The sequence below is a fragment of the Gopherus evgoodei genome, unplaced genomic scaffold (genome assembly GCF_007399415.2).
Source record: "Gopherus evgoodei ecotype Sinaloan lineage unplaced genomic scaffold, rGopEvg1_v1.p scaffold_33_arrow_ctg1, whole genome shotgun sequence".
In the NCBI taxonomy this organism is placed as follows: domain Eukaryota; kingdom Metazoa; phylum Chordata; order Testudines; family Testudinidae; genus Gopherus; species Gopherus evgoodei.
Window position 1 is genome coordinate 5040650 of NW_022060005.1, and position 25641 is coordinate 5066290.

At 43.9% G+C, this 25641-nt stretch overlaps 1 protein-coding gene and 3 pseudogenes across 1 annotated transcript; all 4 read right to left on the reverse strand.

The window, feature by feature from the left end:
- Positions 1–5649: 5649 nt before the first annotated feature.
- LOC115641176 lies at positions 5650–7023 on the reverse strand (annotated as a pseudogene).
- A 4702-nt stretch (positions 7024–11725) lies between these two features.
- On the reverse strand, positions 11726–13086 carry LOC115641178 (olfactory receptor 49-like). The gene has a single exon (XM_030544256.1). The coding sequence runs from the start codon at positions 12671–12673 to the stop codon at positions 11726–11728; it is 948 nt and encodes a 315-aa protein (XP_030400116.1). The 5' UTR covers positions 12674–13086.
- Positions 13087–17813: 4727 nt separating this feature from the next.
- On the reverse strand, positions 17814–20025 carry LOC115641133 (annotated as a pseudogene).
- A 3723-nt stretch (positions 20026–23748) lies between these two features.
- LOC115641134 lies at positions 23749–24668 on the reverse strand (annotated as a pseudogene).
- Between the last annotated feature and the right edge of the window lie 973 nt (positions 24669–25641).

Below are 25641 nucleotides of genomic sequence, written 5' to 3' on the forward strand. Positions count from 1 at the left end.
AACTTCTTGATATTTCCACCATGCAAAGTATGGCAGTCCTCTTGGTATTGGGATCCATTTGTTTTCAATTTAGCTAAATGACATAAATTGCAGTTACTCATGATTGCATATATGAAATCTACATGCCCCTCAATGGCATGGAAGATTAATACAAGGTTTTACAGAAAAGCCATATTCTGCCTCCACAACACTGGAAAGTTTTGAGCATTCCAACAGAGAGACAAATGGTCGGACAGATAGAGACAGAAAGAAACACACACAAAAAGAAAAGGGAAAATAATATTATGACAAGCGCTTGCTACCCACCTGATTCTGATAGATTCGATATTGACTGTGAGACAGAGATGATGGTGATGGTGAAGACGAAGATTATGAATGCTTTATTAAAAGCATTAGTAAAAGATAGTGGTAATATATAGAATTAGCCTATGTTTTATTTTGATCTATTTTATGTTTCCAAATTTTCAGCATACAAAGTGCCAAAGTCCAACTGATATCAGGATACATTAGTTTTCTCCTTACCTAAATCAGAAAGATTATACTCTCTCATGTTTCTAAATTAGCTGTACACTCAGAAACAAAAGCACAACATAAATAAAGTGTTTATACTGAAAATATCTGTGCCCTTCAGACACTACAGAAGAGTGAAATTGTGTACCCCATAGCACCGGAAAGTTTCATATAACTCACAAAAGCGAGTAATGGTGAAATAGACTAGATAGACGGAGATTCAAAACATCCATGAAAGAATAAACATTCACAGTTATAATAGCTATAGTAATATGTGAAATGCCTCTCACCTACCAGTTCAAATAAACAAATGATGCTGGCTCTGCATTACTAACAATGGAGACCTTGAAGGAGAACTTAAATATATATTCTTTAAATGGACTCTTGAGAACACATCCCTAGAGCATTTGTGTTCAAAGATGAAGCTGCTTTGGGTGGAATTACAGTGGGGAGGAGGGGGAATGGGAGGGAGATATTGTCAGTTTGTTCTCTGGTGAAATACTTGTAACTGTACTGTGTAATGGTGATGTAAATTGTATTTGGAAATAGTAGTGTTCATGTTGATGTACGTCTATACCCACTGATATCCAAAGCCAGATTGTGGCTCTTTGTAGTGGAGCATAGATCACAGCCACTTTTCTGGTGTCTTTTGACAATTTCTGCAGAATTAAGCATCTAAGCCCTATGGATGGAAAATAAACTCTCCATATATGACCCTGATAAATGACTCTATAGGGCTGTGACTGGAAAGAGGTCTTGAGCATCTATAATTCTCAGGGGTCTTTAGGAATACCCAGACTAAAATATCTGTTCTAACATCATTTAAATCAATGGATTTATGCCAGGGATGAATTTTGATTCCATTACTTCTCAGATAGGGTGGTGACTCTGAAACCTGCTGATGACATATTGGACCAGATTTTCAAACTTGGTTTATCTAATGATAAGGACGGAGACTGGGATTTTCAAAGAGGCCCAAGGGGTTTAGGAACCCAGTTAGCTTTGCACTATGTCCAATGGAAGCTGGGTGCCTAACTCCCTGGGGTCCTTTGAAAATCCCAGCTACAAATCTTTATTTGAGAAAAAAATTCTATTTTGACCATTTGACAGCAGAAACTTAAAGCGCTTACTGGATTTGGGGTAGAGTATGGTATTTTAGCTGGAGACTGGGATATGGGTGCGGTGTGAACAGAGACACCAGACTCCCTTTGCTTTAGCAGAGAATTAGAGAATGCCCTATTCCCAAAAGATCCACACATTATTAACTTTGTCCTCCAGTCTATCCTAGGCTGCTCTGGAAATCGGAGGACCAAGAAGTCTATGAATTCAAGTCACCTCCACAGCTGATCAAGCTTCAGTAGCATACCACCACCTTTCCCCATTCCAAATTGACCCCGTCTCTCTTTCAGGAAGAACCACATATCCTTTAGAGAGTCAATAGGACTTATTTGTACCTTGTGATGTGTGACTAAATTATGACATGTAGATATAACAGTGTGAGCTGCTTTACAAAATTTTTAATTAGGGGTGAATTGGAGCCTAGAGAATTTAGTTTTGCCTTGAACCTGCAGGAAGGGAGTAACACACCCAAATTGAATTTAGCCATGATAGCAGAAAGAATTTGGCAAAGTTATAAGCAACTGAAAACAAGGGTGTAATGGGGTTGGGGTTCTCACCCATAGTGTGGGCCCTTGGTTGAGTGTGTGCAGGCTTGCACTTTCTCTCCCTGTAGCCCTCCTTGGGTTCAGGTCCTTAATTAGTCCTGTAATCTATCAATGGTCTTGACTTTGGTGTTGAGCCATACTCCCAACGGTTTTCCACAGGAGACAATGTTCTTGCCCTCTCTGGTCGCTTCAGGCCCCAGCTCTCTTGCTGGGCCACTAAGAAGTTCCATTCCCCTTCTGGGGTGCCTCAAAATCCAGGCTACTACTCCCCCAGTGGCTAATGGGGGAGTAGAACAGCTTCAACAGAGGAGATTGAGAGACACCTCTGAGCACACCTACCAGATTAGACCCCCACAAGTGAGATACCTGAGGGAGCACCAAGTTTGTAAATGCCACTGGGGAGTTGGCATGAGTCAGGGCTGAGCTGCTCAATGGTGTCAGTAATTTGACGGCTTCCCACAAGCCCACTGGCAAAAATATAGGCACCTCTGGGACTTTACTGGTGGAAATTTAGGTACCTGTGGACATTAGGCAACTATAGGGCAAAGTAGCAGGGGCTTCATAACTGTTAATAGTGTCTAAATGTTGGCCTTAGGAACCTAAGTTAGGCAGTAAGGCACCTAAATCCCCCTTATAACTCTAACCCTAAGTCTTTAGAGGGTGTGGTTGCAAAGAAAACCTAGCAAATATGACCTGGGTGAACCCCCTGTGGCAATGTCTGAGTATGCAGAGAGCCTGAAACAATAGCTTGGAAATGTGAACTGACTCATTTATTTCAATGGGTGCTGTTACAACCTGGCCCTGCTCTCCCCCTTGTCAGGTATCAGTCTGTTGTACTCAGATCCAGACTATGGTTCCCATGTGATTCTAACCCCTCTTTTTCTAGATAGTGACTGGTCACTATCTCTAGCTCTGGGTCTCTTTTAGGCATATTGCCAGGTGAGGACCCCCTGCATGACACCCTTCTTGGGCAGTGGGAGTCTGCAGTTCACCTGTCTTAGACCACAAAACAACTGACTCATTTCTCCCATCCACCAACTGCTTATACCCATTCCCCTCACCTGGCAGTGGGAGCCCAGACAAATCCTTCAGGGACAATGCAGTAGGAAAGCAAGAGACGCAAACATTTTACAGCACCACGCCAGAGGTACAGAACTTAGAAGAACAGCAACCTCAAGGCACCCCTCTCAGTCTGATCTCACCACCCCTGGTTCTGGTCAGCATCCTTAGGTGATGCTGAGTCTCACAGCCACGTCCTGTTTCCAGGTGCTTTTGCTGAGGGAATTTCCCAGCTCCAAATCCTATCCCTGTTTGCTTCTGTGTAGTGAGTCAATCAAAGTCTGCAGACCTGCCAGCAGAAAACCCATTGTTCCAGGACAGAAGAATCAGTATGCATTGATGGCCAGTGATGGATCTCTCCCTGTGAGTGATTTCCAAGGCATCCTGCACTCTAGCAGGGGCAGCAGTGCTCAGAAAGACTGATGCTGTCAGGATGGGCCACTTTTTCAATAGCATCTGGATGTTCTAAACCAACAAGGAGGTTACAATGGAAAACAAAGGTCTCAATGAAGGTAATAATCACAAAATTGCTAAAGCACACAGGCATGCTATGTCACCAGCCCTGTACAAACCTAACTCTGCTTTCACAAATTCTTTGTGAGTGAATTTCCCAGGTGTTTTTGTTTTTGTTTGTTTTTTTTTTAACAGAAAATGCTGTTAGTAGGAGATTAGAAGTCACTTAGGCAGTTGCAGTTGTCAGACATTCATAGAAATGTAGGGCTGAGAGGGACATTGAGAGGTCATCAAGTCCAGTCTTCTGTGCTAAGATAGGAACAAGTAAACCTGGAGCAGCCCTGCTAGGTGTTGTCCAACCTGCTCTGAAAAACCTAAAATGATGGGAATTCCACAACCTCCCTTGGAAGCCTGGTCCAGAATTTAACTGCCCTTCTAATTAGAAAGATTTTCCTAATCTATAACCTACATCTCCCTTGCTACAGATTAAGCCCATTGCTTCTTGTTTTATCTTCAGTGGACATGGAGAACAATTTATCATCATCCTCTTTATATCAGCCCTTAACATACTTGAAGACTGTTGTCAGGTCCCACCTCAGCCTTTTTTTTTTTTAAGAGTAAACAGGCCAAGTTTTTTTAACCTTTCTTCCTGTCGGGTTTTGAACCCTTTGATCATTTTTGTTGCTCTCCTCCAGACCATTGCTTCTTGTGGGGCAAGTGGGGCAATTTGCCCCAGTCCCCGGGACCCACAGGGGCCCCCACAAGAATATAGTATTCTATAGCATTGCAACTTTTTTTATGGAAGGGGCCCCTGAAATTGCTTTGCCCCAGGCCCCTGAAACCTCTGGATGGCCCTGCTCCAGACTCTCTCCAATTTGTCCACATCTTTCCTAAAACATGGATGTAATAAAATACAGACCAGACTTTAAATGTGACCTGCCCTTCTGGATGCCTCCTGAGTAAGCTGCCCCTTTCTGAGATCCTTCTCCAGCCCCAGGAGTGAACCCCTTCCATGTGGCCAGCTCATGCCTCTACTTCTCTCTGGGGTGGGATCCAGAAATCCAGCCACACTCCAATGGAGTTGCCAGTTTCCCCCTTCATGGGTGCCAACCCCATTACCTCTCAGGTCCAGATGTTCTTGGACTCTGCCAAAGTTCCCCGTTGGGACCCTGTGGTCAGGAATAATTTGCAGTGACACAGAAACAAGAGTATTTGTCCAAAACGTGCACAGTGCTTAGAGAAGCAGATTTTTAAAATAACAAAAAGACCTACAGGACCCATTGTCTTCCTTATGTTTGACATTCCCCTCCAGCCCCTTGGTAGACATGACCCATCCTTGGTGTCTCCTGTTCTCTCTGGGCACCAAGTTACAGCTTGACCACTGCAGTTCCTGCCTCTCACTCTGTCTGTCTGTCTGTCTTCACCCTGTTGGCTCTGGGTCTTTTGTCAGGTTCCAGCAGAGCCAACCACTTCCTTTTTAACCCTTCAGGGTCTTTTGATCTCAGCCCTAGCCTTAGGAAGAGTAAAACCTCCTAACATGGATGGTGCCAGCCAGGTTGGTTCTTCCCCCAGTTGATGACTCAGCCCATTGTTGTCTTAACCCTCTGAAGTGGGTACCTCAGAGGCTGAATTACCCTTCATGGATTCCTTAACAGTACATTTTACAACCTCCTTTGCTTTAACATTACACAGTCATAGAATCACAGAGTCAGAAGAGACCTCAGAAGGTCATCTAGTCCACCCCCGTGCTCAAAGCAGGACCAATCCCCAGACAGATTTTTGCCCTGGATCCCTGAATGCCCCCATCAAGGATTGAGCTCACAACTGTGGGTTTAGCAAGCCCATGCTCAGACCACTGAGCTACCCCCCCCAGTCAGATGCCAATATAGAGCTAAAAAGGGAAACCAATTATACATCATATTGTTAGGCAATAATACAGACATTTTCCAACTTTGTGACACCTCCCAAGTTGAAACACTTCAATGGGGCTCAATGATCAGAAAAAAACAACTGTATTTATGAGAACAAAGAAATGTTACTCCTGGTCAAGAATTTCCTCAGAGCCTCCTTGACTTCTTTGTTCCTCAGACTGTATATGATTGGGTTGAATGTTGGAATAATGACCGTGTACAACAGGGCGAGGGCTCGATCGGTGTCCACAGGGACATTGGAACTGGGCCTCATGTAGGTGATAAAGGCGCTGCAATAGAATATTATGACTGTGATTAGGTGTGAAGAGCAAGCGGAGAAAGCTTTGTGTCTCCCCTCACCTGAGTGCATCTTCAGAATGGTGCAGATGATGCTTGCATAGGAGGTGATGATTAAGATTAAGGGGACTATTGTGAACACCATAGTGAGAAAGGAAATAATGGCATTGATGAGCAATGTGTCTGTGCTCACCAACCTAAGCACTGGGAGGACGTCTCAGAAGAAGTGGTTGATTTTATTCGGCCCATGGAAGGGTAATGTGAATATGGCTGCCGTTTGCTCACATGCCACCAATTTGCCCACAATCCAGACCATAGCTGCCAAGCTTAGGGTGACCTTTCTGCTCATGATGAGTGAGTAACGCATGGGGTTGCATATGGCAACATACCGGTCATAGGACATAACAGTCAGCAGGCCACATTCTGTGCTGCCAAAGAAAATGTAGAAGTACATCTGGACTGCACAGCCCAGGAAAGAGATAGCCTGCTTTTCTGACAGGAGGTTGGTCAAGGTCTTAGGGACAACCACTGAAGTGTAGCAGATCTCCAAGACTGACAAGTTCCTGAGGAAGAAATACATGGGGGTGTGAAGGGCCAAGTCAGCAGCTGTGACAGCGATGATGATGCCATTTCCTGTCAGTGTGAAGAGGTAGATGAGTAAGATGAGGACAAAAAGAAGGGGCTGCAGATGCTGGAGGTCTGAGAAGCCCAGAAAGATAAACTCTGTCACTGCTGTTAGGTTTTCTTCCATAGCTCGGTCCTGTTGAGACCACATAGGTATTTAGATCCCTCTCAGGGGTTTGCATGGTATCTCATAATAGATAGAAAGATAGATTAGATAGAATAACAGTTACACAATCAGCTTCACCCTGTCCCCTTTCTCATCTCTCTATGTTCACACAGCTCATGTGTTCTATCCCTTGGATCTTACTCATCTCTAGTTGGCGATTCTGACACCCTGTCCCACACTCACCTCAGGAACGAACATTGGTAGCTGCTGTGTCCACTCCAGAGGGGGAGTTGGGCCACACCTGAGCGGCACTGCGACCCCGTGCACTTGGTCACAATGCCTGGCTGGGTACAGCCCAGCAGGACAGGCACTGCAGGAGTCACCACTGCAGAGTGAGCCATGGACACACACAAAAAGTCATGAACAGATGGGAAAATCACTGTGTCTGTGACTTCTTTCCCATTGTGACAGACATGCAGCCCTATGAATGATTATTAAATAGCACCACCACATGTGTTCCCACTTCCCTACCTCACACAGTGCCATCCCATTAATGAGAATGAGATACTAGAGTGTTGAGAGAATAAACACTAGACAAACCAACAACGAACAGCCCAGACACATGGCTGGTCTTGTCTAACCTTACACTTCACTGCCAGCAAATGTGGTTAGATTTACCTCTCACGTTACTGGAACACAGCTGGACCAATTTCTGTTCTTCTTGACAGATAAGATTCTCCAGTGTGTCTGTGGGACTCTCAAATCTGGGTGAGATGAGAGAGAATCCTGTAGATGAATATATTTTAAGTATCATTGAAAATGACATTGCAAATAGATAGAGTCAATAGGCAGATAGATGAATCATTCATTACTATTAGTTACCTTGATAGAAAGACATTATGCATAATACCTTTGAAAAGAGAACAAAATTAAGAACAATTCTGTAGATTAGATACATAAGAGTAAATTAGATTGAGTGATTAGATGAGAGAAAGAGAGAGAGAGTGAAAGAGATTGTCTATTTTTCCTTCAATTCTGGAGATAATTTAGGTGTTGATGGCTCCATAAAATGAACTTGGGGTCATAATAGTAAAGAAGGAAAATGCCTCAGACTGTCCCACAAATACCTTACTCTGAGCAGTCAAATCTTCCCACTTCTGAGCAGTTCCATCATTTCTGAAACTGACTTATCTTGACCGAGAAGCTTCTCTGCTAGTGAATCTCAGACATCAGTCCTTTCTGTACTGTTCAGTGACTACTGGGATAAAATCCCCAGGGTTCTTTCTGACTATGGCCGCCTGAGAGAATTTTTAATTGTATTCTGTTTGTAAGCACTTTGATCAATTAAATCAACTCAGCAATAAAGAAACTACCATTAAATTCAGAGATGGTCCAATCCAAATTGCAATGTCAACTGTTCTTGTTGATCAAGGTCAGAATATTGGTTTACTCTCAGTTCTCCAAGCATTTACAGTAGACATATTCTTCATCATGATTAAGATGTGTTTGTTGCAATAAGGGTCTGAGACCTTAGAGCCTAGACAATTTATATAAGCTTCTCAGGAACAGGCTCCTGAAGGACATGTAACAAGGATGTATAAATTGTATCTACAAATGTCAAGAACAAATATAACTGATAGGTAGGCCAAAAGCTTTTAGCACTAATTGCCAGTGATCTCAACAGCATAGATCTTGGTGGAACTGGTGTGAGGTCTGACTAGTCTTTAAGGAGATATGGTGTTCACTTCATCATGATCTCAACATCCAACTGGGAACAAATTGCCCCTCACCCTGTTGGCATTCTCAGGATGGAGCTGAGACCTCACTGGACCATGGGTAGTTATTAACTCCCCTCTTATCCCTAGAGTGACTTCTTAAAGACAGAGTTGAAGCACACTGGTCAAGAGTGTGTGTAGGGAAATTCACAGTGCTGTTCCCATGCTGTGATAGATCTACAGAAAGCCAAGTAAAGCATCCTCCAGGGATGTCAGCTCTTCCCACTATTAATTTCTAAATCTCCAGTTCAGATCTATCCCCTGGCAGACATGACTCCAATTTGTTACCACATGATGGCTGCCTGTTGTCTCATGTGAAATGTATGCAGTGGTTCTCAAACCAGCTCCCAGCGGACAAGTCTCCATGTCTAAAATGTATTCACTAACAGCCTTGGAAATAATTTGCAAACTTCTTGTTAAGTTCATCTCAGCAGCCAAGGGCTAGTGGTGAAATTCACTCCAGTGTCATTCCCATTGGGGGTAACTTTCAGTGTAAACGAACATTGAACTAGCCTGGGACACATGGATGCACGCTCCCCAAGGCAGGGCTGAATCAGGTTATTGGGACAGTGTGCTGGAACTGTCAGAACTTCAGCCATAGCCTGAGCTGTTTGATGGGTCACTGGAGGAACTCTGTCCTCCTGTGCAGAGTTGCATTATTGCCTTGTTTTATAAGGTTTTTCTTCACCTTCCTCTGAGACATCAGATCTTTGAAATTGACAAAGTTATGACATTGATGGTAACAGTCTCAGACTTTAGAGATAATCTTTTGTTAACCGTGATTTTTGCCAATCATGATTATTAAGAAGAGGTGGTATATGAATAATAAAACCTCTGATTTTTGCATTAGAATATCAAGGTTGGAAGGGACTTCATGAGGTCATCTAGTCCAACCCCCTGCTCAAAGCAGGGCTAATCCCCTGTCAGATTTTTACCCCAGTTCCCTGAATGATCCCCTCAAGGATTGAATTCACAACCCTGGGTTTAGTAGGCCAATGCTCAAACCACTGAGCTATCCCTCCCCCAATTTATAAATATGTGTGTGAATAACATAGTAAGGATACTTCTCCAATGACCTGAGAGAAGTCTGTTCCAAGAAGATTGACTGTTTATAGTAGGTAGCTGAGTATCAGCTTTTCTGGATTCAATTCCTAGCTCTGGGAGAGGAGTGGATGTAGCAATTAAAGTGTGTTGGGTGGGTGGCTTGGGGGCAGATGGGAGTCAAGATTTTTAGAGAACAGGGCACATCAGGGAGCTGGTTCTGAGTATGTATGTATTTCATAATCTCTCTCTTCCTTTCTGTGGAGGCCCACTGTCTTCTTTAATTGACAGCTCTTCAGAGAAGGGACCAAATTTTCAATTATACCCTTATTATGGGCAGATCAATAGATTCCCTGTCCTGTTTGGATCATCTGAGCATGGATATCACTTTCTACACGTTTGTAGACTTGGATTTTCAAAGGATCCTAGTGGATTTAGGCTCCAAAATGCAATTCAAAACCAAGGGGAGTTGGGTGACTGACAGTCTCAGCCTTTAATATTTTAGCCATATCATCAAAGTCTACAAAAATGACCGAATGACCATAGACTGGTGGACAGAGTCTGTGACTGGTTTCATTCCCCTGAAGAAAGTCTCAGTTTTCAACAGACTGGGAAGGACTAAAGAAAGAGATTATTTTTTCTGGGACATGATTCCTTTAAAACATGAAGGCGAAGACTCACAGTCATCCAACTCCTATTGATTTGAATGGCATTTGAGAGCTTCCTCAGTTAGAATTTTGTGAAATTCCAAGTAGGCTGTCAATGTAGTTATGGAATACACATCTTGTACACCTTGACAAATTTCTTCACACCCATCCCTCAAACTTTTCACACTCTAGATGTCAAAATTGGTTCTTGCCCCTCACTGCTGGTTGGTCAGGAGCCAGTGCTAAGAGACTTGTTTGGGGAAGTGCTAAGGGGGGCATAATGTAGGTCCTGCACCCAATGAGCATCTGCTCTGGGGCACAGACAGGAATTTTGGTGGTAGTTCCTCCTCTCCCCTTGACCAATCAGCACTGAAATACAGAAATCACAGTTGTCAATATCTCCTGAAACCACGCTTCCCAGGGTATGCATTTTGAGTGTTTGGTTTTATCTCCAGTCCCCATGACACCTCCTGCATCCTACCCACACTCCCATCTGTCTATCGGTCTCAATCTAGGGCTCCATGCATGTCCCAAGGGAGCATGAGCCAATTGGTGGGGCCTTGTGGTCAGTGGGACCCTCAAACCCCAGACTCAACCGACAAGGTATCTAGGTCAGAATCCTGACCTCTAGTCAGTCAAGTGTTGACAACTTTTGCATCTTCAATCTATTTTGAAAATCACCACCTGAATAGTTAGAGTCAATAGGTAAATAGATGAGTCATTTATTTCAATGACAAGTGCCAGAGATGTAGCCATGTTAGTCTGGATCTGTAAAAAGCAACAAAGAGTTCTGTGGCATTTTATAGATTAACAGACATATTGGAGCATAAGCTTTCATGGGTGAATATTTACATGCATCTAACAAAGTGAGTTTTCACCCATGAAAGCTTATGCTCCAATACGTCTGTTAGTCTATAAAGTGCCACAGGACTCTTTGTCGCATATTTTGATGAGTTAGCTTGAGAGAGATAATGATGCACAGTCCATTTCACCATGATTGCACCATCGCAATGGCACAATATGTGTACCCGATAATCACTCCTACATGACTGTCACTTATTTCATAGTCTTTACTATTTATTATTCATATTTCAGGATCAACCAGGATCCCCAGTAATAGACCAAGACATCATGGGCTAGATTCACAAAGGGACATAGATGTTCCAGTGCTGATCATTGAAGCAGCTGACTTTTAGTACCTAGAAATTCACAGGGATTCACAAAGCCTCAGTTTATCCACCCAACTCCCTATACAATGAAAGGGGAAAGGTAGGCACCTAAAAACGGGATTGACAAAAGCCAGCATGCTCAGGGGTTTCTTATCTAGGCTAGCCAATGGGAGATTCCAGGGAGGTGCCTATCTGTCAGCTGTGAACACTTTCTTGGGGTAAGGTATCAAAGGTGTTTTTTGCAAGAGGGCTAGGGACTGAGAAGGATGCCTCATTCATCACTCTTAGCTCAGCCATTTGGGTACTCAACTAGGAGGTGAAAGATCCAGCTTCAATTTCCCCCTCTGCCTTAGGAGAAAAGGGATTTGAACAGGGAACTACCACTTCTTAGGAGAGTACTATAACTTAGAAGAGTACTATAACTATTACTCTTGTTTAATTTCCCCTTCTTTTCCCCTCACAAAACCCATTCAGAAGTTAAAATGCTTCCTTGAGAAGTTCATGCTTCTCTTCAAGGCTGTCCTCAGGGAATCTTTCATCTGCTGGTTCCTCATGCTGAAGATGAAGGGGCTCATGAGAGGGGTCACCACTGTGTTGAGCAGGGCCACCAGCTTGTTGAGCGAGATTTCGCTGCCAGAAGGCCGGACATACATGAAGATGCAGCTGCCATAGCCCATGGTGATGATGATGAAGTGGGAGGAGCAGGTGGAGAAAGCCTTGTTGCGTCCTGAATGGGATGTTATCCTGAAGATAGTGGCAACAATACAAGTGTAGGACACCACCGTCAGGATCAAGGAGCCCATCAGGATGGCGGAGGAGGTCATGAAACTCAGCAGCTCCACAAAGCTCGTGTCCACACAGGACAGCTTGACCAAGGCCAAGCTGTCGCAGAAGAAGTGGTCAATCTGGTTAGCATTGCAGAAGGGCAGGGTGATGACCAGGATGGTGGGGATGATGGTGGCCAGGAACCCTGTTGCCCATGACCCCACCACGAGCTGGAAGCAGAGCTGAGCATTCATGACCATGGTGTAGCGCAGTGGGTTGCAGATGGCCACATAGCGATCATAGGACATAACGGCCAGAAGAACAAACTCACTGCAGCCCAAAAGGAAGTAGAAGTAGCACTGAGTGATACAAGCCAGGTAGGAGATGGACCTGTCACCTGTCAGAAAGCTGGCAATCACCTTGGGTAGGACAGAAGATGTAATAAGGATCTCCAAACAGGAGAGGTTCCAGAGGAAGTAGTGCATGGGGCTGTGGAGGTGACGGTCTAAGAGGATGATGGTGATGATCATGATATTGCCAGACAAGATCAGCAAGTAAGAGGCCAAGAAGCCAACAGCAATGAGGCATTCCAGAGGGTGGGAGTAGAGGAAGCCAATGAGGATAAATTCGGTCACGGTCGTTTGGTTCCACATGGCTACATTGGATCTATCTGTGAGGAGTAGAGGGAGGATGGAGGGAATAGAAAATAATGTGTTAGATGAACAGGAGAAAAGAAAAGTAGAAAAACAGAAGAGTAGAGAAGAGGAAAGAAAAGATCAGAAGAGAACATAAAAGAAAAAGGAAGAGAGATAAGGAGGAAAAATGATAAACTGTAGAGGAAGAAAGCAAGGGTGAAATAAGAAAAGTGAAGACGACAAAAGAACAATACATCAAATAAAAAATTATCTTGTGGGCAAAGGATGGGATGGGAAGAACAAGAAGTCAATGTGAGCAGGGAAGGAGAGACAATGAGAAGAGGAAACAAATGGCAAACAGAAGAGGAAAGAAAAATGGAGAATAGAAAAGCTCAGAAAATAAAGAAGAGCAGAACTGGGTGGAATTGTTTTCCCTGGGCAAATTTTTTACTTTTTTTGGGGTGTGGAGGAGAGAGGGGAAGAAAAAAGAAAAGTTTTCAGCTGAAAACTCTTCAAAATTTCTGGTTTTTATTTTCTTAATGAAAAGTCAAAAATTGTCCTCAGAAAGCAGACACTTACCTCAAAGGTTTTAGTTTAATTGAAAACCCATTATTTTTTTTTGTCAAAAAACAGTTTTGATAGAAATATTTGGACTAGCCTTAAAAATAAGGAAAGAAAAAACAAGTAATAGGAGTGAGTGGGTGAGATTCTGTGGCTTGCGTTGTGCAGGAGGTCAGATTAGATGACCATAATGGTCCCTTCTGACCTTAAGTCTATGAGTCTAAAAGAAAGGAGAAGTAAAATTAAAATAAAGGAACAGAGAAAAGCAATAAAGGAAAGGAGAGGGTGAAAATGAAAGGAGAGAAATGAAGAAAGAGAATAAAAAGGAAAGGAGAAAAATATAGGAAACAAAAAAAAGGCAGGAAAGAAAAAAACAAAAAAGAAGAAAAAAAGATGAGTGAAAGAAAAGAAAGGAGAGAAAGGAAAAAGGGAAAATGAAAATAAAAGAAAAACTTTATCAAAACAGAGATAAAATATATTTAAAAAAGGAAAGAGAAGAGGGAAAAGAAAAACAAGAAAAGGAAATAAATAAACAGAAAGAGGGGCAGAACAGCTACTCACGTTAGTCTAGGTCTGTGATGTTAGGAAGATACCATAAGACCAAGCCGGCTACACACAGATTGAGCCCTGTGCCTCAGTCATCACTCACTACTGTAAAACAAATTCTTGTAGAGTAATTTTTTAAATTCTAGTCCCTGCTCTTTTGGATTAAATAATAAAGTAGTTTATTCTGAACTTCTTCAGAGACTGAAAAGTAGTAATCATTCTGATTTTTCCCTTCATGTCAAGCCGTGAGAAGCCCTCAAACAGCACTTGCAACATCAGGATCCTTTAACTTGTCCAGCGGGTATTGTCGCATCTAAGCGAATTCTACTTTCATATGTTGACTCTAGTTCTTCTGGTCTCACAATCTACTTGCCATTCTCTGTGAAGCAGGTCTGCCTCAACTGGGTGAGGCTGATTAGTTTTAATGATCACAGGTACCCTAGGGGATCCACTCACTGGAGAATCCCAGATCCACTTTTTGAGATGTACATGGAAAGATAAAAAATCATGACACTTTCCAGGAAATTTTAACTAGGTTACCATCTGTGAACCCAATTACTAGTATCTTTCAGAATGTTTTAGCCTTTGCCCATATGTCATCGACTCATTTGTGATGGCAGAGACCTTTAAGGTGCAATTTAATTCATTTCATGTGCCTCCTACCATATAATTATTGTATTCCTTACACTTCTTTGGTAAGCAGTATAGTCCAGTGGGTTATGCACTGTTCTGGGAAACAGGAGATGTTCACTTCTAATTATTTGTATTCCATTTGCTCAGGGCAGCTCCTTTAGCACTAAGACCCAGATCCAGAAAAGCATTTAGGTGCCTAACTACTGCTGTGACAATTGGGCCTGTCATTTTTGCCTGCTTGGGAATTAACTATGGAAAGTTCACTAATAAATGTTATAAACAGGTTAAGTCCCAACCATTGCCTCAAATGAAATGGGATTGGAGGAACTTTAACAATAATAGCTCCAGCCCATCTCAACTAATTTCTTCACTTTCCCTCCAAAGGACAGTTATTATCATCTCTGATGCCATCAAAGAGACTGACAGATGAGGGTGGTTGTTTTTTTTTCCCTTCTAAAACTTTGTGCAGCTAAAGGTACAGGGAGCGAGGGATGTTGTTAATGTGAAAACCTTATTTAATACCTTACCTTTCAAATGCTTTAAGTGTGCTTTCTTCTTTTCTTTATCTTTAATAAAAGGTTAAAAGGATTTTAATGGTGTATTTGCCATGGGATTAAGCAGGCTGAGGCCTGTGTGTGTCAAACCCTGAACCTTGTATAACATTGTTTGATATTGGACAGTGACAGGGATATGGTAACACTTTTGACTTTTTGGGCCCACGTATTCCATCTTAATTAACACAAGACTACTACTTTAGACACCTAAGTTCAAAATTTAGGCAGCACTGGGATCCTCAAAGCCTCCACTTAGCTGTTGCCTAACCCTGTAAGTACCTTCATTCACTCAATGCCTAAAGTTTTGCTGCAAAAGTCCCCTAAGTGCTTATGTTTCTGCTTCTAGGCATGCACACTGCTGCCTCACTTGAGGTGCCTCATTGCCTCTCAAGTCTTGAGTCTCAGTCAGATCCTCAAACCAGGTGAACATAGGCATTGCTGCACTTCTTTCTCCTGTGGAACTTGATCTAGTAGGTTGGTTCTGAGCATGCCGAAATCCACACAAAACAGTGGCAGGAGGAAGGAGGATTTCCCTCATAACTAGGCTAGGAGGGATTCAATTTTTATTGGTGAATATTAATAAAAGTTGATTTCACCATCGATAAAACTGACAGAGAGACAAAGTAAGAATAATGCTACCTGAGAACTTATTACAGTTTGATTTAAGGATATTTACTTTGTATATTTTCACATGTGATGTTGACAATGTGTATTATAACATTTTGTAAAGCTTTAACTTTTTGAAAGTCAGCATCTACTGTCATTAAATAATTATTGTATGATCCCCTCCACCATAATTTCCTGCAACTGTGAAAATTTTAAAAGATAAACATTGTGGTGATGGGGGGAACTTAAAACTCCTGATTTTGCAAAACTCTGAAATCCTAAATCAATAAAAATTGGAGGGAGCTTAAAAATAAACATTAATAATATTGCTCAAAATTACTTTCATTTAAGAAATCAATTCTGCCAACTCGACTCATAACTTGTAACCCAGGGGTAACACCACACATGAGGGATGAGGGATCCTGTGTTCCTAACTTCTTATTTCTGGTTTTCACTGGGTGGCCAAGGCCCAGATCCACAAACAGACTAAGGCATTGCAATGTGTGGCAACACCTAATTTTAAGACATCAAGACAGCCAGTGAAATCCACAAGTCCTAATTTAGGCACCCAGGCTCCCTAGACAATGAATGGGAAGAGACAGGCACCTATGAATGGGATCCACAAAAGCCATCATACTAGGCAGGGAGATACTTAAATTAGCCAAAGCCTGATGCCAATGAGAGGGATGTGTATTAAGCCTGCCCCTCTCAGGGAGTTCAGCACCTAAATCTGGGCTGGAGGTAGGCACCTAGCTTTGTTTGGAATTTTCAGCTGTGAATCCTCTCCTGGAGTTAGGTACCGATGTCATTTTTTGCAAGACATGCCCGGGGGAGAAGCAGCAATGCTTCATAGCTTTTAGCCCACTTGTTGGGACACTCACCTGGGACGTTAGGGATCCGGAGAGGGAATCTGAACCAGGGCATCTCACATCCCAGGTGAGCACCCTAACAATTGAGCTAAAGGTTCCCTGCTGTCCCCTGTGTGGAGTTGGGCTACTTCAGAGCACTCCTACTGGATCAGACCCTGCAGGTGAGATAGGCTAAGAATTGCCACTATGAATGACAATGAATAATCATTGGGCCAGGGACAAGATCATGAGGGTGACTCTAAAGCCTAGTGTTTTGAGCCTTCACCTAGGATGTAGAAGAGCTAAGTTCATGTCTCTGTTTCTTATTTATACATAGTGGAGCAGCTTCAACATCAAAGACTGAGAGAGATCCCTACACCAGACCATCCCATAATCCAAAGATTAAGGCTTTCTTTTGTAGTGTGGAAGACCCAACTTCACAGATCTTCTCCACATGAGGTACAAGGGGAACTGTTGGGTTTTATATAGCACATTGTGGCCAACACACTTGGGAAGGGTCAAACCTTTATTTGAACCAAAAGCATTTCTTGAGGTTAACAGTCACTGTTAAAGCAGTAGATAGTAACAGATAGGCAGAAAAAGGTGAGCACCAGTTACCTCTCTGAGGAAGCTGAGTTCGGAACTCTGGGTGGAGAATTGGCTCTGGGCCATGGGAGGGGGAATCTCAGAGAACGGGGCCCAGGAGTGTTTGTGAGGTGGAGGGTTGTAAGAGGGGAGGAAGGGGATTAGGGCCTGGGGGTTTTGTTTGAGGGTCTGAGCTGTGTGAGGCAGAGGGAAGGAGACAGCCGGGGACTAGAGTAAGAACATTCAGAGGGTGGAGGATGCGGCAGAGGCTGGAGTCAAAGGGCCTGAATCTCCTCTTCCTGAAACCAGACATACGCCACTGTAACACCATGGAATTACCTTGAGACGAGTGACTGGGAAATCAGCCCTACTGACTCCAGTGGAGTTACTCCTGATTTACACCAGGATGAGTGAGAGGGAAATCAGTTGATTACAGTGAAATATTTCTAACTTTTCTTACTATTGGTACATTTGGGTGCTGATTTATTGTGCACGGCTAGAGATCAAACCGGGGCTCAGATCTTCACAAGGGGGACTCCAAAGCTCAGTAGAGTTCAGTCCATGTACTCACCCTCAGGGGAAATAAAGTGACAGCGTTATCAACCACAGTGTTTAGTTCTCAGTTAGGCATCAGCCTTTGAAGTGGTTGGAGTCACGCCAAACAGATTGCACTGTGAATGTGCATGGCGAAAGGAGGAGCTAGTTGAAAGCTGTTTCTGACTCGCAGCCCCATACTTCTGCTACCATGGCCATTTGTTATACTTCGCCTGTGCCGTCATCCGGTTGGTGGAATTCATTGACTTCATCATCTCGCTGTCTGTGTTGCTAGGCTCCCTGCTGCTGATGGTTATCTCCTACATGTATGTTATCTGCACCATCATCCATATCCCTTCTGCCAAGGGCAGAGAGAAAGCTTTCTCCACCTGTGAGTCTCATTTCACTGTGGTTACCCTTGGCTACAGCACCTCCATCTTCATCTACATCAGGCCCTCGCAAGTCCCCGCTTTGTTGGTTTGTCCCCTGTCTGGTACTGAGAGAAAAACAGTTGTGGTTTTATCCAGTAACACAGACTATGGAGGCATGCAAGGTCACACTGCTGGATGGGCCATAGCTTTCCCAGAAGTACCAGGGCTCAGTGCCACCTCAGAGCCCTGGCACATCACACCCAATGCCTCAGAGATTAAAAAAAACCCTCCCAGAATACACTGGGTGTGGGGGGGGGAGAATCCCTTCCTGATAAGACATACGCTGGAAGTGAGACCCAGGGTTGCTGAGCCCTGCCCTCCACCATCACAAGCAATCCCATCATACAATCTCACTCAGACATGTGTGCAGCTCTCTCTTAAAATGAATTTGGTCACTTGCCCCCCACAACTTCTATTTAGAGGCTGCTCCAGAACCTCGCCCCACTGGTGGATAGAAACCTCTCTGTAATTTCTAGCCAGTCTCTCCATCACTCACATGACCAAACGTACATGTAAGCCAGGCTGACACAGTCTGGCTCTTTGTCCCCCTTTAATGGTTAGGCCACATATGGTGGTTTATAAGACAGTGGGCCCAGTCGCCAGCTGGTGGCAATGGATATACAGCTCCATTGGAAGCAGTAGCTCAGATCCACAGATGCTGCAGATTGCTTTACATCCACCAAAGTCACTGGAATTACACGGATGTATTGAATATCTACCCCAAATGTCTTCTCTCCCCTACCCCAGTCTTACACCAGTCTGACTCCTCATGTTCCAATGAAGCCACTTCTGATTTATACACACAAGCAAGACAACTCCAATCATTGTTTTCACTGGCTATGGAACATGTGCTAGTGGCCAATCAGTGTAATGGGTATTGTTTTCGCACAGAATGAAAGTCTGATTCCTTTTGCGCACACAATTTACACCCATTTAACTCCACAACTGGACCAGATTTTCTACTGGTGAAAATCACCCCAGCAGCAGTGATATCAGTGGAGTTAATCTGGATTTGCATTGGTGCAACTGAGATCAGAATCAGACCCGGTTGTGTGCAAGCTGTTTGGTCATGGAAATAACCTACATTAATGAACAAATACTACATAAGCAAACTTTTATTAGATAAAACCAGAAAATTAATTCTTGGTGAATTACCTACACCCAGTCAGTCTCCTCAGGGCAGCTTTGATCTCCTTGTTCCTCATGCTGTAGATAATTGGATTCATGATTGGTGGCAATACAGAATAAAGAACAGCCATCACAAGATCCAGAGCAGATGGGGAGCTGGAGGTGGGTTTTAGGTAGGCAAAGGCAACACTACAAACAAGCAAGGAGACCACAGTGAGGTGAGGAAGGCAGGTGGAGAAGGCTTTATGCCGGCCCTGTTCAGGGGGGATTCTCAACACTGATTTGAAGATCTGAACATACGATACAGTGATAAAAATAAAGCAGCCTAAGACTAAACATATACTAAAGGCAATAACCCCAACTTCACTCATATATGAGTCAGAGCAGGTGAGCTTGAGTAGCTGGGGGATTTCACAGAAGAGCTGATCCACCATGTTGCCTCCACAGAAGGTCAATGCAAATGTGTTCCCAGTGTGTAGCACAGAGTAGAGAATCCCACTGATCCAAGCACCAGCTGCCATTTGGACACAAGCTCTGCTGTTCATCATTGTCTCATAGTGCAGTGGTTGGCAGATGGCGACATATCGGTCATAAGCCATGACGGTAAGAAGGGAATAATCTGCTACCAGCAAGAAGATGAGGAAAAAGACTTGGGCAACACATCCAGCATAGGAAATGGACCTGGTGTTCATGAGGGAGTTGGCCATGGATTTGGGGACAATGACTGAGAGGGAGACAAGGTCTACAATGGACAGATTCATCAGGAAGAAGTACATGGGGGTGTGAAGGTGGCTGTTGAGGGCTACAACCATGATGACAAGAAGATTCCCCACCAGGGATGCCAGATAAATCACTAGAAACACCACAAAGTGCAAAATATGCAGCTCCCGAACTTCAGAGAATCCCAGGAGAAGGAACTCGGTCACGGTGGTTCAGTTGGACATTTTCTTTCTCAGGACATGTCTCAGGATGTCTGTGGAGGGAAGGACAAAACCAAGGGCCAGGATTAGATCAGTAAAATAACTCTCCTTTTGTGAAGTCCATCTTACCTTCTTTGAGTCAGACCCTTTGCTTGTGAAGATTGGTGTAATATGGGAATGAAGATGGGGAAAACAGCCCAACTGACTTCAATGGAGTCAAGTATCAGAGGGTAGCCGTGTTAGTCTGGATCTGTAAAAGCAGCAAAGAATCCTGTGGCACCTTATAGACTAACAGACGTTTTGGAGCATGAGCTTTCGTGGGTGAATACCCACTTCCTCAGATGCATGTAATGGAAATCCAAAAGGCTTGGTATGACAAACATACCAGAGAATGTTCCTTCAAGGTAGGAGACCAGGTTATGGTCTTGAAGGCGCAACAGGCCCATAAGATGGAAGCATCATGGGAAGGGCCGTTCACAGTCCAAGAGCACCTGGGAACTGTGAACTACCTCATAGCATTTCCCAATTCCTAACTAAAACCCAGAGTGTACCATGTTAATTCTCTCAAGCCTTTCTATTCCAGAGACTTACAGATTTGTCAGTTTACAGTCCAGGGAGATGATGCTGAGTGGCCTGAAGTTGTCTGCTACGACGGGAAAAAAGATGGTGGTGTGGAAGAGGTGAACCTCTCAACCACCCTGGAACGTCTGCAGCGGCGACAAATCAAGGAGCTGTGCACTAGCTTCGCCCCATTGTTCTCAGCCACCCCAGGACGGACTGAACGGGCATACCACTCCATTGACACAGGTAATGCTCACCCCACTAGAACCCCACCCTACCAGGTGTCTCCTCATGCCCAAGCTGCTATAGAATGGGAGATCCAGAACATGCTACAGATGGGTATAATCCGCTCATCTACTAGTGCATGGGCATCTCCAGTGGTTCTGGTACCCAAACCAGATGGGGAAATACACTTTTGCATGGACTACCGTAAGCTAAATGCGGTAACTCGTTCGGACAACTATCCAATGCCATGCACCGATGAGCTATTGGAGAAGTTGGAACGTACCAAGTTCATCTCTACAATAGACTTAAGCAAGGGATACTGGCAAGTACCACTAGATGAACCTGCCAAGGAAAGGTCAGCATTCGTCACCCATGCGGGGGTATATGAATTTAATGTCCTTCCTTTCAGGCTGTGAAATGCACCCGCCACCTTCCAGAGGCTAGTAGATGGTCTACTAGCAGGACTGGGCGAATATGCAGTTGCCTACCTCGATGATGTGGCCATTTTTTCAGACTCCTGACCCGAACACCTACTACACCTGGAAAAGGTCTTTGAGCGCATCAGGCAGGCCGGACTAACTGTTAAGGCCAAAAAGTGTCAAATAGGCCAAAACAGAATGACTTACCTGGGGCACCAGGTGGGTCGAGGAACCATAAAACCCCTACAGGCCAAGGTGGATGCTATCCAAAAGTGGCCTGTCCCAAGGTCAAAGAAACAGGTCCAATCCTTCTTAGGCTTGGCCGGGTACTACAGGTGATATGTACCACACTACAGCCAAATCACTGCCCCACTGACCTACCTGACCAAAAAGACCCAGCCAAATGCAGTTAAGTGACTGATGAGTGTCACAAGGCCTTTACCCAACTTAAGGCGACGCTCATGTCTGACCCTGTGCTAATGGCCCCGGACTTTGTCAAGCCATTCCTAGTAACCACGGATGCATCTGAGCGTGGTATAGGAGCAGTTCTCATGCAGGAAGCAACGGATCACAATTTCCATCCTGTCGTGTTTCTCAGCAAGAAACTGTCTGAGAAGGAAACTCACTGGTCAGTCAGTTAAAAGGAATGCTACGCCATTGTGTATGCCCTGGAAAAGCTATGCCCATATGTTTGGGGACGGCGGTTCCAGCTACAAACTGACCATGCTGCGCTAAAGTGGCTTCATACTGCCAAGGGGAACAACAAGAAACTTCTTCGTTGGAGTTTAGCTCTCCAAGATTTTGATTTTGAAATTCAGCACATCTCAGGAGCTTCTATCAAAGAGCTGATGCACTCTCCTGTGAGAGTTTCCCAGAATCCAGTAGTTAAAAAGTGTTCTTAAAATGTAAAAGTCTGTTAGTTATATACTTAGTGGTATATGTAAAGGTGCATGTGTTGTATTAATCTGTTTATTTTAAAGTTCTAGGAGAAAATCGCCGCCAGTGAGGTTCCCCACTGTCTGCAATTTGGGGGGCGTGTCATAAACAGATAGCTACGGGTTAATGCCTCTTTCACGTGGAAAGGAGTAACCTGAAATACCTGACCAGAGGGCCAATCAGGAAACAAGACTTTTTCAAATCTGGGTGGAGGGAAGTTTTGGGTGTGAGTTCTTTGTTCTTTGTCTTGTGTCTGACCCTCTCGGCTATGAGAGTGATTTTTCTATCTCCTGGCTTTCTAATCTTCTGTTTCCAAGTTGTAAGTACCAGATAGTAAGACAAAAAGGTTTATATTGTTTCTTTTTTGTATTTACATGTGTGTAGTTGCTGGAATGTTTTGAATTGTATTCTTTTTGAATAAGGCTGTTTATTCATTTTTTTCTTTTAAGCAAATGACCCTGTATTTGTCACCTTAATACAGAGAGACCATTTTTATGTCCTTTTCTTTCTTTTTTATATAAAGCCTTCTTTTTAAGACTTGTTGGAGTTTTTTCTTTAGTGGGGACACCAGGGAATTGGTGGGAGGAAGAAGTCAGGGGGGGAAATCTCTTTGTGTTAGATTTACTAAACCTGACTTTGCATACCCTCTGGGTGAGGGGGGGAAGTACTTGTGTTTTCCAGGACCGGAAACAGGGAGGGTGGAGTCCCTCTGTTTAGATTCACGGAGCTTGCTTCTGTATATCTCTCCAGGAACCCAGAGAGGGAACACCTGGAGAGGGGAAGGGAAATGGTTTATTCCCCTTTGTTGTGAGACTCAAGGAATCTGAGTCTGGGGGTCCACGAGGGAAGGTTTTGGGGAGACCACAGTGTGCCAGGCACTGTATAGATTCCTGGCTGGTGGCAGCTTTACCAGGTCCAAACTGGTAACTAAGCTTGGAGGTTTTCATGCTAACACCCATATTTTGGACACTAAGGTCCAGATTTGGGAAAAATGTTATGACACCCCCTTTAATGATTAGGCCACGAATGGTGGTTTATAAGACAGTGGGCCCAGTTGACGGCTGGTGGCAATGGATATACAGCTCCATTGGAAGCAGTAGCTCAGATCCACAGATGCTGCAAATTGCTTTACGTCCACCAAAATCAATGAAACTACACTGATGTGCTGAGGATCTACCCCAAATGTCTTCTCAACTACCCCAGTCTTATGCCAGTCTGACTCCTCTGGTTCCAACAAAGCCACTCCTGATTTATACACACAAGCAAGACAACTCCAATCATTGTTTCCATTGGCCATGGAATGGGTGCTAGTGGCCAAGCAATATAACGGGTATTGTTTTCATACAGAATGAAAGTCTGTTTTCTTCTGCACACACAATTTACGCCCATATAATTCCACATCTGGACCAGATTTTCTACTGGTGTAAATCACCCGAGCAGCAGTGACATCAGCAAAATTAATCTGGATTTTCATTGGTGCAACTGAGATCAGAATCAGACCTAGTTATGTGCAAGCTGTGTGGTCATGGAAACAACTGACATTAATGAGCAGATACTAACTAAGCAAACTTTTATTAGAGAAAGACAGAAATGAATTCTTGGTGAATTACCTACACCCAGTCAGTCTCCTCAGGGCAGCTTTCATCTCCTTGTTCCTCATGCTGTAGATAATTGGATTCATGATTGGTGGCAATACAGAATAGAGAACAGCCATCACAAGATCGAGATCAAATGGGGAGCTGGAGGTGGGTTTCAGGTAAGCAAAGCTAGAAATGCGAACAAACAAGGAGACCACAATGAGGTGAGGGAGGCAGGTGGAGAAGGCTTATGCCGGCCCTGCTGAGAGGGGATTCTCAACACTGCTTTGAAGATCTGAACATATGACACAATGATAAAAATAAAGCAGCCTAAGAATAAACATATACTAAAAGCAATAATCCTAACTTCAGTCAGATAGGAGTCAGAGCAGGTGAGCTTCAGTAGCTGGGGGATTTCACAGAAGAACTGATCCACCATGTTGCCTCCACAGAAGGTCAATGCAAACGTGTTCCCAGTGTGTAATACAGAGTAGAGAATTCCACCGATCCAGGCACCAGTTGCCATTTGGACACAAGCTCTGCAGTTCATTATTTTTTCATAGTGCAGTGGTTGGCAGATGGCGACATATTGATCATACGCCATGATGGTAAGAAGGGAAAAATCTGCTCCCACCAAGAAGATGAGGAAAAAGACTTGGGCAACACATCCAGCATAGGAAATGGACCTGGTGTTCATGAGGGAGTTGGCCATGGATTTGGGGACTATGACAGAGATGGAGCTGAGGTCTAGGACGGACAGATTCATCAGGAAGAAGTATATGGGGGTGTGAAACTGATGGTCGAAGGTTATGGCCATGAAGATAAGAAGATTCCCTATTAGGGCTGCCAGGTAAATCACTAGAAACACCACAAAGTGCAATATCTGCAGCTCCCGAACTTCAGAGAATCCCAGGAGAAGGAACTCAGTCACGGTAGTTCGGTTGGACATCAGGACATAGTGTGATGTCTGTGGAGGGAGGAGAAAGAGAAAGGGCCAGGATTAGATCAGTAAAATAAATCTCCTTTTTAAAAACCACCTTAATTTCCTTGAGTTAGACACTTAGCTTGTGAGGATTGGTGTAATATGGGAATGAGGATGGAGAAAACATCTCCACTGACTCCAAAGGAGTTACTCCTCATTTACACAGGGGTGAGAGAAAATAGAATCAGCGCGATGGATTCCAGTGCAGTTACTCCTAATTTACACCAGGGTGATGGAGAGGAGAATTAGGAACAATTGCTTATGAGGTATTTGTATATCTCTGTCACCCAGAGGTGGGCAAACTCCAGATAACATTGTATAAATGTTACTAATCTCAATTTACCGAGAAGAATCAGGAGTCTGCCTGGCCAGAATCTGCTGTCAGGGGCACTGCTTCAAATATGGGGTAATCTCACCGCATGCCATGGAATTATTCCCACTTTATACTTCTTGCATGGAGGTGACTAAACCCTGCCACAATTACACAGTGAAATCGAGTCGAGAATACAGACAGTACCTCTGACACTCCATCCCCTTCTTCTAGCTGGGGTTTCATGTTTATTTCAAGAGACAGACATTCCGGTTCCCTCCTGCTTCTCTAACTACTCCTCTAAACTCCCTCTCAGAGCTTGAAAGAGAAACCAGGAGTCCTGACTCCCAGTTTGCCCCCTAAGCTAACTCAGTAAATCCAACACCCCTCCCTGAGCTGGAAACACAGGCCAGGACTTTTGGCTCTACCTACTGGACTCAACTCCTTCCCAGAGCTGGGAACACAAGTGACGTGTCATGACTCCCAGTCCCCTCCTCTAACGACTGCATCAGACTGTATCTCAGTCTCTGTCCCAGTGACTCACCATTGCCATAATCAATGACTGCCAAGAGTGACAATGGAGAATCATTGGGTTAACAAACGCAAGTGAGAAGAATTCTCCAGCGTGGT